The 18,753-nt window shown below is 45.1% G+C and overlaps 2 protein-coding genes across 6 annotated transcripts; one reads left to right on the plus strand and one right to left on the minus strand.

The window, feature by feature from the left end:
• Positions 1-11,839: 11,839 nt before the first annotated feature.
• PIP4P1 (phosphatidylinositol-4,5-bisphosphate 4-phosphatase 1) lies at positions 11,840-15,577 on the plus strand. 2 transcript variants are annotated; one of them, XM_046008975.1, is made up of 7 exons: positions 11,840-12,256; positions 12,594-12,784; positions 13,167-13,273; positions 13,717-13,822; positions 14,027-14,079; positions 14,181-14,271; positions 14,735-15,577. In XM_046008975.1, exons 1-7 carry the CDS (start codon positions 12,115-12,117, stop codon positions 14,876-14,878), a joined length of 834 nt encoding a protein of 277 aa, XP_045864931.1. In that variant the 5' UTR covers positions 11,840-12,114; the 3' UTR covers positions 14,879-15,577. The 2 variants fall into 2 exon arrangements, with proteins under 2 accessions (XP_045864931.1, XP_045864930.1); XM_046008974.1 differs by having other exon boundaries at positions 11,872-12,277.
• Positions 15,578-15,659: 82 nt separating this feature from the next.
• APEX1 (apurinic/apyrimidinic endodeoxyribonuclease 1) lies at positions 15,660-18,720 on the minus strand. Of its 4 annotated transcripts, none has more exons than XM_046008973.1 (5): positions 18,595-18,720; positions 18,134-18,259; positions 17,753-17,937; positions 16,757-16,949; positions 15,660-16,433 (listed from the first exon to the last, which is right to left on the minus strand). In XM_046008973.1, the coding sequence occupies exons 2-5, from the start codon at positions 18,189-18,191 to the stop codon at positions 15,916-15,918; spliced, it is 954 nt and encodes a 317-aa protein (XP_045864929.1). In that variant the 5' UTR covers positions 18,192-18,259; positions 18,595-18,720; the 3' UTR covers positions 15,660-15,915. The 4 variants fall into 4 exon arrangements, with proteins under 4 accessions (XP_045864929.1, XP_045864925.1, XP_045864928.1 ...); XM_046008969.1 differs by having other exon boundaries at positions 18,564-18,635; XM_046008972.1 differs by lacking the exon at positions 18,595-18,720 and adding an exon at positions 18,410-18,557.
• Between the last annotated feature and the right edge of the window lie 33 nt (positions 18,721-18,753).

Below are 18,753 nucleotides of genomic sequence, written 5' to 3' on the forward strand. Positions count from 1 at the left end.
GCCAAGATGTTGCAGTTTGGCAACGAACTATATTTAAAGTTTATGCTCTGTGCAGAGATGGACCTACATAAGCCTCACTTCCCTAAAAGCTTCCTGGTTCCACTTTTCCTGACAGTAGTGATTCCATTCCAGGTTTTCCACTTCAAAGGTTTTCCACTTTCCCTTTTGACCAACATCTTTCCTTGGAAAGCATGGATGATCAACCACTGGGTCATCTGTTATCCACCTAGCTCAGTAGGTTCATTCCCCAAAAGGTCATGCATGTCCCAAAGAGGAGGGAAAGTGAAATGTTATAGATGATGAATGTCATGGAGAGCATATAGTCACAGAAAAACCACAAAGAGGTTTTTAAGAAGCAAGTCTTAGACATTGTCTCATCTTAAAAGTCCATAGAATTGATTTGTCTTCAGGGATTGCCAATGGTTAGCTGTAGGTTGATCATTTTAAACCTCTGTGTGACCATAATTTTGACGTCTTGAATGGCTAAACAACAGTGAGAAATACAAAGCATCATTGACTTAATTATAATTAAAAAGGAGCATGTAAGTACAATAATAAATATTATTTGTAATCCAGATCTTAGAAGGGCTCCAAGTCCTGTGGGGAGTCCACTGAAAAGTGGACTGAAAGAAAACTTTAAACTGACTTAGAGGACTGAAAACACTTATTTTAATGATGACAAGTTTAAGTATTTTGGGGTTTTCAACTGAGCCTGTTTGGGAGGTGTTAATCTAGGTGCAGCAGGAAGTCATGGGGATGGCACAGACTCCGTGAGCAGCTAGCGAGTAATCCAAAGCTCTTCTGTCATCTGGTACAACTCAAGCAAGGGAATCTAGAGACCACTGTGCTCTAATGGTCCTCACAGTGGATCTGGCTATTCTATTAACCATCCAGGACAGATTCCTAATCATGACCTCATTTGTGGCAGGTCCTGACAGAAAAAAAAGGAGCACGAAATTCTAAGGAAATCCATACCTCCGTTAGGATTGTATCCTATAATACAGGATGTCCATAGCGATTGTCCAGAGTGATGATCTTCCTGTTTGTAGGAGTCATCATCTGGGAGGTCATTAAATGGAAATCATTTAATAGAAAGAGCTCTCTTGTTTCTATGGTGAGTGTCTTTAGGGCAGGAGAGATCCCTGTGACCAACTGAAATACAGTGAAGGGAGAAACTAGATATTCTAGGAGACACTGTCCTGTCATTCTCTGACTATGATGAGGGAGCAGAAGGCAAGCTGAGGACAAAGCATAGGCTGACACCCCACAATGTACCTCTCCCCAAGTGGGATCTGTGTTCCTCAGGCATTCCTGGTTCCTAACTGCCCTAAAACTAAGGGAAGGAAAAAACAAATGGTTTTAATAGAGATCACCGTCTTGCAAGACATGAGTCTCCATCAGTTTACCAATGTCTTAGTGATTTACAAGAAAAAGAGCATTCTTATCAATAACCTACCTCCCAGAGACCCATAACTCAGTTTCCTGGAGCCCTAACATCACCCTCCCTTCCTTGAGTGATGTGGGAAACCAAGGCAGAAGGGAAAGTAAACAAAATTAAGTTTCTTCTTGACCTGCAGCCCATTGACAAGGACCTGAGATGGGCAGAGTATGACATTAATCCAGGAAATTCCTAACTGTCTTAAGGTTGATGACTTACTAGAAGGAAGAACAACCCTAGCTTGACAGTAGCAAGGCCTCTAGCATCCTGAGAGTCTTCTATAGCATATCAAAGTCCTTTTGGACACCTCCCTTTTTCCTTGCCTCCCCCAACTCCTAAGTATATGATTAACCATTCCTCACAACCCCAGCGCAACAGCTCTTTCTGCCCACAGGTCCTGTCCCCATGCTTTCATAAAATCACCTGTTTGCACCAAAGACATCTTAAGAATTGTTTCCTGGCCATTGGCTCCAGATTTCAAAAATATTCAAAGACTGCATCATCTAGGCAGTAAAATGTCCAAGGTTGTCACTTGTAGGCATGGACAAATGCCTACATATATCCCACAGGATATGGGGAGCACAAAATATTTCTTTTCAAGTCTGATTATCTATTGACTCATCTGTAGGTATGGAGGGTAAGACAGGAGAAAACCAGGGGTCTGTTTTGTTCAAGCAGCCAGATGACTGCTTCTTTTGATAGCAGAGCTTAGTTGAAAGACTCTTTTGCAAAGGGATGGCAGGTAATTTGTGATGAAATTTAGAACAGGGTTAGAGGGTGAGTTTATCAGTGGGTTAGGCCAGTAAAATGAGATCCCCAACCACTATGAAGTTCAGCAGGGACTCCCCAGGTAGGAATAGGCTTTTTTTTGTTTGTTTGTTTTAAGATTTTACTTGTTTATATGATGGAGAGAGATCACAAGTAGGCAGAGAGGCAGGCAGAAGAGAGGGAGGGAGAAGCAGGCTCCCCACTGAGCAGAGAGCCAGACATGTGGCTTGATCCCAGGACCCAAGCATTATGACCTGAGCAGAAGGCAGACGTTTAGCGACTGACCCACCCAGGGCCCCTGATAATTTTTGGTGATGACTTCAAGTTGTATTGTTTACCCCATGAGACCATCTAATCGGTTTTCTAATGTGTCAAATCATGTATATATTGCAGGACATATCTCTATAGGCAATCAGGGAAAATTGTTAGAACCTATCCATAGATTTCATCTGGGGTCAAATTTACAATCTATTCCTTTCGTTTCTTCCTAGTTTGCCAAACAAATTTGTCAGCAAATTCAGGAGACACGGGCATTGCAGGTGGTAAGTGATAGGGTAGGGGCTGACTTAAAGCAGCTGGGGTAGTCGCTGTATCAGCCAAATGATCTCCTTTGCTTTTCTCCATGTTTGTCATAGAGTGCCGTGGAATTTTAATGACCACCAGAGATTTGGGCAGTTGGATAGCATTTGAAAGATCAAATATATCTTAAAATTTTTTTTTCATTTTCTGTTCAGAAGTCAAGAAACCCCCTTTATTTCCAGATACCAGAACCATGAGCATACAAAAACCACGAGCAACACCAGACGCCTATCTACTATTGATATAGATGTTAGCAGCCTTATTTTTACCTAGAAAATAGGCAGTGGATATTGCCAGAAAGTTCTGCCTGCTGAGCAGAACTGGCCTCTGGTATGGGTTTAGCCTCAGTGGTTTCAGTTAAGGATATTATGGCATCACTGGCTCAGTGGTGACTGCTTTCATCCTTTAAGTAGGATCTGTCAGTAAACCAGATTAATTCAGCATTTTTTTTTATTTTTAAAGATTTTATTTACTTATTTGAGAGAGAGAGAGTGAGCATGGGAGGAGCAGAGGGAAAGGGACAAGCAGACTTGGCACTGCGTGCAGAGCCTACTCGGGGCTCAATCTCATGCCCCTGAGATCACGCCCTGAACTGAAATCAAGAGTCAGACACTTCACCAACTGAGCCCAAGCCCCCCCTAATTCAGCATTCTTGAGAGGCACTTCCTGTTTATCAATTCAAGGGGTTAAAAGTTGGTTCCTCTGTGTTAAACGTTCATGAGCGTTTTAATCACTTGGCAGAGAAAAAAATGGCAGGAAATCAATCCTCTTGAGGTTTTTCATCAGGCTCAAATGTGGAAATAGTTCCCTCTTTTGGGAAAAGACATGTGTGCCTCATGGGCCTCAAGGACATCTCATCCTAAAAGATGAATAGCTGCTGAGGTACTAAAATGAATTGGCAAGTCCCTTGGATGAAACCCGTCTGAAAAGGGACTGGTAATGATTTTAAAACAGTTATAGGTGTATTAGAAACGCTCAGCACTTGAGTAGTTCCAGAACTCTGAGGACTCAGGCAGATGGGGTTAAGGACAGACAGCATTGCCCAGTGTCCACAAGCTTTGGTCACCTCATCTCCCACAGCGAAATCTATCTCCTCCAAAGGATTGATCTGGAGGGTGGAAGAACAAATAAACAAAAACCCTGTGGGGCCCCTGAGCAGCCCTAATGTTGAAATTTGGCTTGTTTTCCTGGGAAAGATGCCATGAAATTGGAGGGCTAACAATCTTGTCATAGCCTCTCAAGTTTGAAGCAGTTCATCCAATGCCGAGGCTCTTTGCAGTACTGGCAATCCCTTAAGGGGTGATTTGCCTGGAGGGTTTGGTAATAAAGTTTAGTCAATTGCTGTAATTGCAGGCTGGTAACCTGGGTTGCTTATGTTTGAGTATTTAGGGCTTGTGTGGGTTTCCTTTCGGTATCATTTTGAATAGCCCACCAGAGCTGCCTGGCAATAATTAACTCGGTCATGAGGTCGGTTGCATAGCAGCGCAGTTAAGTTCTAGTTTTTGATTTGAGTTGAAAGTTCCTCTTACAAAACTTCACTATAAGCAGAATTTAATGGGGTGGAAGAATGATGGTCAACTTTTTCAGTGTCATGTAGTGGTTTAAAAGATTCCTCAAATCTTTAAACAAACAAACAAACTATTCATCAGATCTTTGGACACATTTTTGTATTTTTTTTTTTCTGGTCAGTAGTGTGGGAGAAACCACTAGGAAGCTTTCTGTGGAGTCTTTAGCTAATTTTGAGGCTTCCTTCATGCCTAAGGCCTTTTTGTGGGGAAGTCCAATAAAGAATCTTTTTGCATCCATTCTCTGCCAAGTCTTTCATCTACTAACACATGAAAGAGCTGATAAGAGAAAGAGAATCCTGGGGCACCGGGTGGCTCAGTGGGTTAAGCCTCTGCCTTTGGCTCAGGTCATGATCTGCTCCCCCCACCCCCACCCCGCACCCCGCCTGCCTCTCTGCCTTTTTGTGATCTCACTCTCTATGTCAAATAAATAAATGAAATCTTAAAAAAAAATAAATAAAAAGATAATCCTGGCTTATAAATTTGGACTACAATCAAGAATTCTCTAGCAAACCCAATAGGGTTTTCTTTAGGGTTGGGGAACTGCTTGATAATAGCTCAGAGTTCAGCTTTAGTCCTAGGAGAATGAGAGAACTTGGGCCCTAAGGTCTCATCTCCTGGCTTAACTTTAAAAGGGGTACATCATGGTAGGCCTGTACATCAAGGGACGCCTCTGTGGCTCAGTTGGGTAAGCGTCTGCCTTGGGCTCAGGTCATGATCCTGGAAGGAGTCCCTGCTCCTCCCTCTGCCAACACCTCCCACTGCTTGTGCTCTCTCTCTCTCGCTGACAAATAAGTAAAATCTTAAAAAGAAAAAGGGGGGGTTCCCTCCTGAGGAGCCTCCAGATAATCATTACAGAAAGGAAGTTCAGTAAGCGAAGAGACAAGAATAGTGGATAGGTAAGCAGGGGTGGAGCAGAGGGAGGGAGGGATGGAGCAGCAGAGGATTCTTCTAGTGTAGTAAATCTCCGAGATAATTCAGAATTTGCCTTAGTTTAGAACTAGTATCCTAGAAAGAAGGAATTTTTGAGTCATTAGCACATTTTGAGGCCATTCGGGCTGTTGTTTAGCCTTATATCCTTTCTCTAATTGATTGCACAGATAAACTAACTTGGGAATCCCGAAGGAGCCCTGAGTTGGCCAATTAAATTTTAAATCATCCCAGGTAATCATTGTCCAGACAGATAGGAATTTGCAGGATGAAGGCCCATAATTCTTATACTTAAAACCAGCACTATTTCCAGAAGGGTACCCAGCAGCCTTGCTTCAGAAAGCAAACTTCCCATTTTCAAGAGAAACTGAGAACAACAGCGGGCCACAGAGGACACTCCAATAAAGCCAAACCTCAAACTGGGAAGTTCAGATTACAAGAGGACTCAGCAGACTCTGACTGGGACCACTGGGGAGTTAAGGGAGCAAGATGGACTCTGTAAGTACCTTATTTGAATCCACGGTAGAGCCAGAAGAGGGAGGTGAGACACTCCGCAGGCCCACTTCTGACACCATGTAATGTCAAACAAAATTTGCAATGAACTTGCAAGGCAAACAAAAAAATGTATTTGGGTAACCTCCTAGTATGATGCAAAAAGGATATTCCATCATTCTCTTGCTTTGTTTCCAAGTTGGGGATAATTTTTCTTAAGAGGCCTTTTTCATTCTCCCAACACATCCCAATTCAAACAATAAATCACATGGCTACCAAACGTACAGAATATCATGGATATATTCTCCACCTTCCCGGCCATCCTTTCCTTGGCATATTCTTATCCAGGTTTATCCTTTAGGATGTGGCATCCAGAACCAAAAATTAAAAATCTCCACGTATGCCTTGAACCATAAAGGCTACAGAATAATTCAGACTCCCATAATTTTAACACTATCTCAGCACAATGCATGGAATGAACAAAGATCACATTAGTAGCCACATGGTATCTCATTGGCTTATGTTGAGCAACTGAAATCTTCAAAGTCTTCTCTATCTAGAATGCTCCTTTTGTAAAAATCTTTCAAAATGCTGAATTTACTCCTCCTGACATATAAAATTATTCCTCTCTTTTGTATTTTCTTCCACCTCTGCATCCCTTTCTATTAGAACTCAGTTAATATTGGAACTCACCAGACTTCAAATATGTATTACCTCTGTTTGTTGAATATTGCATATACATACACACACACACATATATGTGAGAGTGTGTGTGTGTGTGTGTGTGTGTGTGTGTGTGTGAATAAACTTTTTTTATTGTTAAATCAGTCTGGGTGGGTTTTGTTTTTTTTAATATTTTATTTATTTGACAGAGAGAGAGATCACAAGCAGGCAGGCAGAGAGAGAGAGGGGGAAGCCCCTCTTATATGTTTATACAACAAATTGATGGGATGTCTGGGTGGCTCAGTTGGTTAAGCGTCTGCCTTCGGCTCAGGTCATGATCCTAGGGTCTTGGGATCAAGTTCTGCTGGGCAAGGAGTCTGCTTCTCCCTCTACCCCTTGCTCATGCTGTCTCTTGCTATCTCTCTCTCTCATATAAATAAATAACATCTTTTTAAAAAAGAAGCCCCAGCAAGCCAGCACATACAGTTGCTAGACATGTGAGTAAGGCCATCTTGGACCATTCAGTTATTTCCAGTCACTCATTACGTATTCATGAATGAGCCCAGATGAGACCAGTGAAAGAACCATGCAGCCAACATGCAAAATCACAAGGAGAAAACACATATCACTTTGTTTGGGGGTTGTTCATTATTTGCAATAGACAACTAAAGACAAGAAGTATTCCTCTCCTCCATGCCAGCAGGGATTTTTCCCACCTCTTTTATGGCCCTTCTCACAAATTACTGCCTTGCTTTATGGGTATGAATCTACCGACCACTACCAGATTGTAATGTCACTGAGGGCGAAACAATTTATTGGCCTTAGATTTCTCCTACAGGACTATATTCAGAACTGTAGGTAGTAGATGATGAGTCCATTTGAAGATTGAGTAATGGCTCCTTGGAATTCAAGTCCCAAAGTAATTTATTATAAGGCAGTTTTCTTTGTGAGAGCACTTAGAGAACCACTGCCCTTCCTTACTTAGTTCTCTTCCACACATATATGGATGGAGGTGAATCCGGCATTGAAAGAGATCTTAACAGGACATATTCAGGGATTATTCCATCAGACCTCCCATCAGCGCCTCACATTCCTGTCCAACAGAACATGTTTCTTACTGGTTAACATCTACGTCTGCTCATGGGATGCCTGGGTGGCTCAGTTGGTTAAAGCCTCTGCCTTTGGCTCAGGTCATGATCCCAGGATCCTGGGATCCAGACCGGCATCAGGCTCTCTGCTCAGCCGGGAGTCTGCTTCCTCCTCTCTCTCTCTCTGCCTGCCTCTCGGCCTACTTGTGATCTCTGTCAAATAAATAAATAAAATCTTTAAATGGGATGCCTGGGTGGCTCAGTCGGTTAAGCCGCTGCTTTCAGCTCAGGTCATGATCCCAGGGTCCTGGGATTGAGTCCTATATCGGGCTCCTTGTTCGCAGGGAACCTGCTTCTCTCTCTGCCTCTGCCTGCCACTCTGCCTGCTTGTGTGTGCTCTCTCTCACTCTCTCTCTTTCTGACAAATAAATAAGTAAAATCTTAAAAAAAATAGATGTGGTTCATATACACAATGGAATTTTACTCAGCCATCAGAAAGGTTGAATACTCACCATTTGCATCGACATGGATAGAACTGGAAGGGATTATGCTAAGCAAATATGTCAAACAGAGAAAGACAATTATCATATGGTTTCACTCATATGTGGAACATAAGGAATAGCATGAAAGACCACAAGGGAAAGGGGGGGAAACTGAATGGGAAGAAATTAGAGAGGCAGACAAACCATGAGAGACTCTGGACTCCAGGAAACAAACTGAGGGTTACAGAAAGGAGGAAAGGAGGGGGGTGGGGAGATGGAGTAACTGGGTGATGAGTATTAAGGAGGGCACGTGTTGTGATAAGCAGTTGCTGTTATATGCAACTAATGAATCACTGAACACTACATCAAAAACTAATATATGTTGGTTAACTGAATATAATAAAAAAATAAAGACACCAAATATGGCTTCGGTGAAGGTGGAGAGAGTCATAAAAGGACAGGTTTTGGAATGTAAGTATAACTAACATACAAATAATGAACACTGTTACACTGTAGAGTGAACACTTGGGTTTGTGTGCTAGAAACACCAGAAAGAGCAGCAGACTGGGCTGTCCCTCTGTAGAGCTCCAGTCCCTTCCCCATTTGAATCCAGATGTTCCTTAGTTCATTAGGTGTATGTGGGACATAGGTGGTGGGAGGATACCAGCATCTAAGTAGAACCTGCCCTGGGAAAGTTGTCTAAGATCAGAACCCAGGTGAAGTCTCCAGCTCCTGCAGCAGCCACAAGTGCTAGGACAGCAGCGATTCCTTTATCATCACGTATTTGGGGTTGGTTGTACTTCGTTCAATCTTAGGCTCAGTGGAGAGGCTTCTGGCTAAACTGGCCATGGTCCTTGCAGTTGTCTTTTCAATTCCCTGTCGCCTCCCAGATGTAAGGCAGTTAACATTTGAGCTATGACCTGGAGAAACTCAGTGTGGTTTACGCTCCCATAGAGACCACACAAGGTTGGAGAAGGAGGCTGGTGGGTACACTGTCTGCAAAAGTTGGGTTCGTAGGTTACTAGTAGACATCAGAGTTCTCCTTTGGTTTCCGGGAAGGGAGTGAGGTAGAACCCTTGTCTGAAGGGTTCTTCAGGAAAAGGCAGCCATTCCAGCATGGTTTTCAGTCAAGGATCCTCTACATTTAATAGATCTGAGCTAAAATGGCCCATCTGTCTCAATCAGATATTTACCACGACCATGAGCTGGCACCACCTTGTTTTCTTGTCTCCCAGTATTTCCTTCTCCTATGACAATGGGGTCCTTCCCATCTGTACTTGCTTAATTAGAGGAAATTACTTCAGTAACACCTAAAACAAAGACTTTTATTCTATCATCCATCATTAATCCCAGAATAATAGTCAGCTCCTCCTACACTTACCTAATTAAAGAAATCCTCCTAAACTATTCTTTACATAACAAGGGACCACTCACCTTGACTTCTGAACCTGCCCAACCTGAAACACCCAACAAAGTTGAAAGAATACAGTTCCCTAAGTGGGGGGATCCTGCTGTCTAGGTACCCATTTGGTAGAGCACTTTGGTAGGCTTGAAAATTGCAAGTGTCCCCTACTTTTTGCAAGTTCAAGTTATGCCACTTTGGTTAATGAAACACCTACATCAGTACAGGTATACCTTAGAAATATTGCAGGTTCAGTTCCAGACCACTGGAACAATGATAATATCACAATAGAGTGATTCAAGTGAGTTTTTTGGTTTCCCAATGTGTATAAAAGTTATGTTTACACAATATTATAGTCTATTAAGTGTGCAATAGTATATCTGAAAAAGTACTTACCTTGATTAAATACTGCTGAAAATGCTAACCATTAATAAAAAAAATTAAACCCAAAGACATACACACCTTGTCATCAAAATCTACAAAAGAAAATGCAGATGGACATAAAAATTTAAATGTAATATATTTTTGGAACAACATGTCGTAGTTGGAGATAGAAAGGTATAATCCAAGGGAGGTAAAGCCAACTCAAACATGCATTCAAGAAGGAGCATAAAGAAATAATTTAATGTTCCTAGGATCTGTTTCCACCTAACAAGTAACTGAGAAGGCAAAAGCCCTTGATATACTGACCCAAGATATTTCAGTAATGAGGCTTAATCATTTGTTAACACGTAACTCATATTTTTGAAAATTTCATAATGTCATAATTTATTACTGTTGCTTTTGGAAGGATGGATTTCATGAGGTATCCAATTAAGAAATAAAATTTCCCACCTGGTGAGAAAAAGGCTAATCATCTGCGCTTTCGGCAAGTTGTAATCACTGATTACAGATCGCCACAACCAATATAATAATAATGGATAAATTTGCAATGTTGTATAATTACCAAAAGGTGACTCAGACACGAACTGAACAAATGCTGTTGGAAAAAATGGCGCTGATAAATTTGTCTGACACCGGATTGCCACAACCTTCAGTTTGTAAAAAACCGCAATACCTGCGACGAGCAATAAAGCCAAGCGCCCGAAAACGAGGTATGCCTGTAAATGTTTTCCATAAGCATAAGAAATCCGAAGAGCCTTTTCGCTTTTACAAAAAAAAAAAAAGGGGGGGGGAATAGCTTTCACTGTTTCGCCGCTGACTCCAGTGGAGGCAGCACGCCTAGAAGGGAAAGTGGCACCACCCAGCTCCTTCCCTGGGAATTACACTCAGTATGAAGCCGCCATAGATTTGAATTGTGTCTTTTTGAAATTCTGTGCTTTTTTTTTTCTCCATGTATTTTGTTCATCTCTTAGCAAGATGTGTCCTACGGTAACAGAAAAGCCTAAGATTATTTTGGGGGGTTGGGACCACTCAAAAAAAATTTCCGTAATAATTAATGGTAATTGTTTCTTCCCTTTATTCACTTCAGCTTAGGGAAGAGTTCATTAAGACTTCTCCTTTCGGATACGGGTGTTTGGGGGTGGGGTGGGGGGACCTGCAGTCTTATCAGCTATGCAAGTTGAGTATGGAGGATTACGGATGAACCGGAGAGTGAGTAGGATTGGCTCTATGTTTAAATGCCCGAGCTGCTCATGAGCTTTTCCAGTCTTGTCAGAATCACCTCCATTAGCAGTATCCTGGTTGGGGCCAAGTTGTGATTAGTCTAAAAACGGTCTCATCTTGTCAGAAAGTAATTAAAATGTCCCTATACTTAATCGGGTCAAGAAATTGAGTGAAACACGAGATATCCTTGTAGTGGTAGATCCAGACTCATTAAAGAGGCAATTTCATAACCAGGAATGGGGAGTGGGAAGCTGGAATCTGCAGGGCAGGTTCCTGGAGAAGCCAGGCTTGGGTTTGGTTCCAGAAGTGACTCCAGCGAGAAAGGCTGGGTAACTTAATGTTTCAATCTACTTCCTATTGGTACACCTTTACTCCAACTTTTCACAGGTGTCTTTGCAGCCTGCCTAAGCACCACCGACCTCCCTCCTTTCGCAGCTCCGCCCCAGCTCTGACACTTTCACTGCCCGCTCCTTCAAACACGCCCCCGGCTTCTGGACCAAAGTTCGGACCAATACAGTTGCACCCCACGGGTCACAGGACCAGAGAGGCCAGCCAATTGGAGACCAACTGTAACCGCAAAGCGGAGATGTCTTTTAGTGGCATCTTTGGGCCAATGAGGAGCAATGATTCCGCGTCCACTGTGGGCGCGTAACAGAGGACGCGCGGCTTCCTGAAACACGTGACCAGCGAGCTGAAGTCGCCTAGCCCCACCTCCTGGTCTGGAGGTAACGCGATGGCCACGCTTCCAATGGTTCGCAAAACCTCTCGTCACGTGCAGTTTTTGCAGGCCCAGCGGCCTCCGGGAGGTCATGTGACAGTTGACGTTGCCGCGGCGCTCCCCAATGGAAAAAAAGAGCTGCCTTGGCAGGACCAAGAATTGATTTGTGGCCACGAATAACAGCACGGCCGGGGCGGGGATAGCCTATCACGTGCTTGCGGGACGGAATCGGGCGGGGTGGGCCACTGGTTGCGGGGCGAGCTGGGCGCGAGGCGCGCAGGCGCCCTGGGGACCCGGTAGCGGCGGCGGCGGTGGCTGCGGAGACGGCAGCGGCGGAGAGAGCCGGATCCTTGGCTAAAGCAGGAGGCGGTGGCGGCGGCGGCCATGGCGGCAGACGGAGAGCGATCCCCGCTGCTCTCCGAGCCCATCGACGGTGGCGCCGGTGGCAACGGATTAGTGGGGCCGGGCGGGAGTGGGGCTGGGCCCGGGGGAGGCCTGACCCCTTCCGCACCACCGTACGGAGCCGGTAAACATGCCCCGCCCCAGGGTAAGCCGGGGTGGGTCCGAGGTGTTCCCGGGGGTTCCCCTGAGCAGCGGGAGGGGGCGGGGCTTGGGGCGGAGGCGGGGCTCCAGCGCCAGGTGCGGAGCAGTTGCACCTGTGACTGGGTGAAGCTCTCTTTCGCAGTTGGCACGGAGCTTGGGAAAGGAAGGGGCTTCTAGGGAAGCTGATTGAAGCACGGTGTATAAGAAGCCCTCCGGGCTAGGTCAGAAGGGTTGAGGACGAAAAAGAGTTCCCTGACCCTTTGGAGCATCAGTGAGGTGTCTGCAAGTGACGCCACCCTCCTTTTTACTTTCCTCTTCAGCATTTCCCCCGTTCCCTGAGGGACACCCCGCCGTGTTGCCTGGGGAGGACCCGCCCCCCTACTCCCCTCTGACCAGCCCGGACAGTGGGAGTGCCCCTATGATCACCTGCCGAGTCTGCCAGTCTCTCATCAACGTGGAAGGCAAGATGCATCAGCATGTAGTCAAATGTGGCGTCTGCAATGAAGCCACTGTGAGTTATACATATCTATGAAATGGGCCCTGTTTCCTAGATCCTCTTTCTGATCCCTCGATTCTAGACCCTGACCTTCAGGTGTTAGCCAAGTGCTAGTCATGAAACCCTGGTTTCAGTTCCAGGAGTCTCACACTGTCATTTCCCCAGAAGCCACTCACTGAAGATAATGTTTACCATCCTGTACCTTCATACCTGTCTTGGATACTTAAGCCTAGTTTTTATTTGTGAATCTCATCTGAATCTGAATCTCATCTGAATCTTATCTGTCTGTCCTGGCTAAGATCTCATTTCTCTGATCTCTCCTCAGAAGGTGTTTTTGGAGGAAATGGAAGGGATTGGAATTAGAGGTTTGCTTACCGATGTCCTCATTATTCTCTAGCCAATCAAGAATGCACCTCCAGGGAAAAAATATGTACGTTGCCCCTGTAACTGTCTCCTTATCTGCAAAGTGACTTCCCAGCGGATTGCCTGCCCTCGGCCCTACTGGTAAGAGACATAAGGTGGAGAAGGGCATCAGTGGGAAAAATTGGGAAGCCGTAAAAAGGATGAATGTTTGCAGAGAACCTTAAGTTGAAAGAGCCTTATGTTTATTTAGAAAGAGGAAAATACTGCGGACTGTTGTATCTTTTAGAATGTTACAACCATCTTTCACATCTGACAATAAAAAGATTGGGGTGAAATGGTGTCTTATAGGAAATAGGGAGTCTAGTGGGCTGGGTGAATTATCATGAGATAAAAGAGAAATTAGAGATCTGAAGTTTGAACTGTGTTATTCCTCAATTCCCTGGGGATAGGGTTGGGTGGTATGGGGTATAGTACACTACAGAGAAGTAGAGGAACTTAGGCAGGGAGTGGAGGGTGTGGAGGAGGGATAGTGTGGGGACCTTTAGGATTAAGTTATTTAAATATAGTCATTTTCTTCTTTACAGCAAAAGAATCATCAACCTGGGGCCTGTGCATCCAGGACCTCTGAGTCCGGAACCACAACCTATGGGTGTCAGGGTTATCTGTGGACATTGCAAGAATACTTTCCTGGTGAGGAGGAATATTGGGAAGTCTTGGGAAGGAGGGGGAGAAACAGAAGTAATCATGAATGTATTTCTGAGTTACGATAATTTATCCTAAAAAGACTTGTTCTAATTTCCCTTCTGTTCATTTCCTACCCTCCCCTGCCCCAAGGCCTTCATCAGACATGGTCCTGTTTCTATTAATTGGTTCTCCCCTTTTTGTTCTCCATAGTGGACAGAATTCACAGACCGAACCTTGGCCCGTTGCCCTCACTGCAGGAAAGTGTAAGTGATTGGAGAGTGGCATTGTTGAGCAAGTAATTGTTGACATGTGTGGGAAAATCTGCAGGGCCTTTGAAAACATCCATTCGTTTGCCGCCCCACAGGTCATCTATTGGGCGCAGATATCCACGAAAGAGATGTATCTGCTGCTTCTTGCTTGGCTTACTCTTGGCCGTCACTGCCACTGGCCTTGCTGTGAGTAATCTTGATCCAGCCCCTCTCATTCTTCAGCCTCATCTCCATAGCCTAAGATTTGGGAAATGGCTACCTTAAAAATAGTGAAAGATTAATTGAGGGGGTTTTGTTTTAATGTGTAGGTGAACTGAACTTGAAGGTAACTGATAATCTTCATTGTTACTGGAGGAGTAAAAATCAGCCATCTTCTTTATGCAGAAGATAGGGCAGTGGAGAAATGGGTTAAATTAGAGTTGTTGTAAGGAAACCTGGCTCACCTGTCAGACAGAAAAACTGACAGACGTCTGGTATTGTGTAACTTATGTACCTGCCTAGGGGAAGGGAGCGGAACAACTGGCTAAGAAGGTCCCTGAAGATGGATACACATGGATAGGGAACCAGGGATTGAAGCTCCTAGTCTGTTACTACGATTTCTAGAAAATGTTAAGAGATCAACAGTAACCCCATCTTCCTTCTTCATCAGTTTGGCACATGGAAGCATGCACGGCGATATGGAGGCATCTATGCAGCCTGGGCATTTGTCATCCTGTTGGCTGTGCTGTGTTTGGGCCGGGCCCTCTATTGGGCCTGTATGAAGGTCAGCCACCCTGTCCAGAACTTCTCCTGAGCTTCATGACAACCCACAGACTGTGCCTGGCCCCTCCCTGGTGGGGACAGTGACACTACAAAGGGAACCGTGGTAAAAGGCTCCCGCGGCTTCTATAAAGGGAGCCAAGCAGCTGCCTTCCTTTTCCCTGGGGAGAGGTAGGAAGGAACCAGGCCCTCACCTAGGTTTGGAGGGGTAGAGAAGACCACTGCTGGCCATCTGCTTTCCTCCAAGGGCTGCTGTGTTTAGGGTGAAATAGACAGAATGTTGCCCCTAAACCTGGGTCCTAGAAGAGGGTTCTAGCCTTGTCCTTCCTAATACGCTCCCTGAGAGCCATTCCTGTCCCTTAAACATTCCAGGGCAGGGTGGGGGTGGGTAGCCCTGGGGGTTCCCTCCCTCTTGTGCACCATTAGGACCTTGCTGCTGCTATTGCACTTCACCAGGGGCTGGCTCTGGTCTCAGTACCCTCAGTCTCCTCTCCCCCCAATTCCGTGTCCGGGGGGGTGGGGTCAGCCGCTGCTCTGTACAGAACCACAGGAACTGATGTGTATATAACTATTTAATGTGGGGTATGTTCCCCTAGTCCTGTATTTCCCTTAATTCCTCCTTCCAATCTTACCCCCTAGTTGGAGTATTTAACTGGGCTGGGTAGGGTTGCTCTGTCTTGGGGGAGGCTAGGGATTCATCCTGTGCTTGTAAATAAATACGGTCATGACTATCCTTTTCTAGTTGTTTATCTTTATATGTAAAAAACGAGGGGCATTTGTAGCCCCACGAAGGGGTAGAATACAAAGACAGCAAGGCGGAAACTATGGCTCTTTATTTTCATGTGGACAGTTCAAAGGAAGTCATCAGTAGCTTTTTTTAATGTTAAAAAAAAAAATTGGGTTTAAAGAAAAGCATCAGTAGTAGGCTGGTTGAAGGATTTATATTATTAGAAGGGAAATACAGTGCACATACTTCTAGAGAGCAGTTTTTAAAGATGTTTTGGGGAGGTTAAGTTTTAAAGCTAAATTGGGGGGCTTATTTCCCAGCTTTAAAGTAATTTAGGGATGGTGTCACAGTGCTAAGTATAGGGTGATGGGACAGTGGTCACTACCCAGGGCCTTGGAACGGATCTTGCTGTCACACAATGCAGGTAACAGAGAGTGAGACAACAAAAAGTAATCAAGGCGCCAACCGACATTTTTGGATCGAGCGTTCATCATATAGGTCCAAAAGGTATAGGCATAGGCCGTGTTGGGGTAGAGGTGCCGGAAACTGTCAGCCAGTGGCACGGCCTGTAGTAATTCCCCAAAGCCTTGACGCTCTTGTGGAGTAAAGCCAGCATTCTTTTTGTTTCCCTTGGGGTTGCGAAGGTCGATTTCTTCATGAGCCACATTGAGGTCCCCACATAGCACAAGGGGCTTGCGGGAAGCCAAACCTTTCAGGAATTTGCGAAAGGCTTCATCCCAGCGCTGCCGGTACTCCAAGCGTACCAGACCTCGGCCTGCATTAGGTACATAGGCTGTTACCAGCACAAATGTATCAAATTCAGCCACGATCACTCGGCCTTCCTGATCATGTTCCTCTTCACCTACAGAAATGATGAAACAAAATCAGCATAAAAAAGTGTAAGAAGGGGACTCTGGGTAGCTCAGTTGTTAAGCATCCGCTTTCAGCTCAGGTCTCGATCTCAGCATCCTGGGTTTGAGCCCCATGTCAGCGGGAAGCCTGCTACTCCCTCTCTCACTCCCCCTGCTTGTGTTCCCTTTATTGCGGTCAAATAAACAAAATCTTAAAAAAAAAAAAAGTGTAAGGAAAGGAAAAGCAAAGAAAATAATTCACATTAGGGGCTGGGGTAGGGTATTAGCCTTTGGATTGGAAGAACTCAGGGATTAGGAATGAACAGGGTCTCACCAATGCCATAGGAGACTTTCAGTGGGCACTGGCGGGAAAGCAGGCCCACACCACTGTACCCCTCCTTGTCTGAAGGAGCTGACCAGTACTGATGGGATAGTCCAGGTAACTCTTGAAGTTCAACTGGTAGTTTGTTCTCTGAACATTTGGTCTCTTGGAGGCAGAGGATATCTGGGGCTTCTTCCTTTACCCACTGTGAGTGAAATGAAAAGTAGAAAAAGTACTACCAGTTCAGACATTCACTGAAGACTCTGTGCCAAGTACTAGAACTACACTGCTTAGACACAGTCACTATGCTTAAGAGTCTAATAAGCACATGGCACCTAGGTGGCTCAGTTAAACATCTGCCTTAAGCTCAGGTCATGATTTCAGGGGCATGGGATGAGCCCAGGGTTGGGCTCTTTGCTCACTGGGGAGTCTGCTTCTCCCTCTTCATTTGCCCCCCCACTTTGTGCACTCTCTCTAATAAAATATTTAAAGAAAAAGTCTAGTAAGTGTAACAGCTAAATTCTACAACTGGCAACTAACAGAAAAAATGAGTATTCCATGCAATGCTGAAGAGACTGTATTTCTTTCATAGGCAATGGATAGCCACGTTAAGATTTTTAAGCAGTATTTTTAAAATTTAAACTCCAGGCCACAGGTGGGGCTCCAACTCACGACGCCCCAAATGAACCAACGAGGCACTCCTAAAGCATATTTTAAATGGAAGGCCTACTGGAGATGAAATGAAGCAAGTCCAAAAACAAGGTGCATGGCAAAGAGATGAAACCATTAATTAAAACAATAGAAATGGAGTTAAAAAATTGGACATTTCTCAGAAATACAGTAGTTCTATAACTTGGTGAAGCTCCTCCTTTTAACTCTCACCAAAAAAAATCTACACACAAAGGGAAAATAAAACCTACACATTGGGACTAAAATGTTAATGTGATTAAATCCCAAGATTGTTCAATACGAAACAATGTCCCTTCCCCCTCCCTGAATTCCACTTACATCTAAACCTTTCTTCTTAATCCAGGCTCGAAGCCCATCCACATTCCAGGAGCAGATCTTGAGGGTGGCCGATTTACCATTGGGCGAGGTTTTCTGATCTGGGGGGTCCTCATACAGGACTGGCCCCTCTCCTGCCTCTTTTTCGTTTTTCTTTGTTCCCGCCTTACTCTTCTTGGCTTCTGGCTCTACAAAATAAGTAATACACAATGATAAAAAGTTGACAAAAAGCAACTTTGATACGCTTTACTATAGATCCACTGAGAGTTGTTACGACTTCTTTACAAGCTGCAAGAACACACAGAACATTCCCACTTCCGTTCACTGAAGGAATCAGAAACCCCCACGGCAGCCTCTAGGGATAGGGGCTCATTTCGTTCTTACCAATCTTGGGTTCTTCCCCGTCTTCTACCACGGCTCCCTTTTTCCCACGCTTCGGCATCACTGTAACGAAAGCCTTTCTGAACCAGTACCACGTCGCCCACCGAAGCAGTATTTTTACCGTGTTCCCTGCAGACAAGAGGTCGTGAAGTGAGCTAAGGCTTGGGAAAAGACTCCTCCCTCGGGCGCCCCCGCACTAGGTACCGCCTCTCAAACCATATTATCTCTGAATCCTTTCCCCGCCTCCATGCACCACAGGCCCTTCAGCCCCTCACCCACAAGACTAGATCATTTCAGGGTGCCTTGTGTCGTCCTCGCGAGATCCGCCCTCCGGCCAACCGAGGGCCTTAATTCAGGGTTCTGACTTGGGCTTGCGGATCAGACGTCCGGGAAGCCCTTCTGCGGGGCAAACAAGAGCAACCCAGTATCTGACCTGCTCCGATCCCAGCCTGGCTCCTCCTTACCCGAGCACAAAGAGTCTTGCACGCTGTGCCCCCACGTGGGTAAGGGGAATGGTCACGTGACCCGAGGAGCACCGCCTCAGGCAGAGGAATGCGTGTGACTGGTCGTCTGGGACCATGTGACAGAGAGGCTCGGCCTTTCCCGCTCCCCGCCTCCATGTC

The sequence above is a fragment of the Meles meles genome, chromosome 6 (genome assembly GCF_922984935.1).
Source record: "Meles meles chromosome 6, mMelMel3.1 paternal haplotype, whole genome shotgun sequence".
NCBI lineage: Eukaryota > Metazoa > Chordata > Mammalia > Carnivora > Mustelidae > Meles > Meles meles.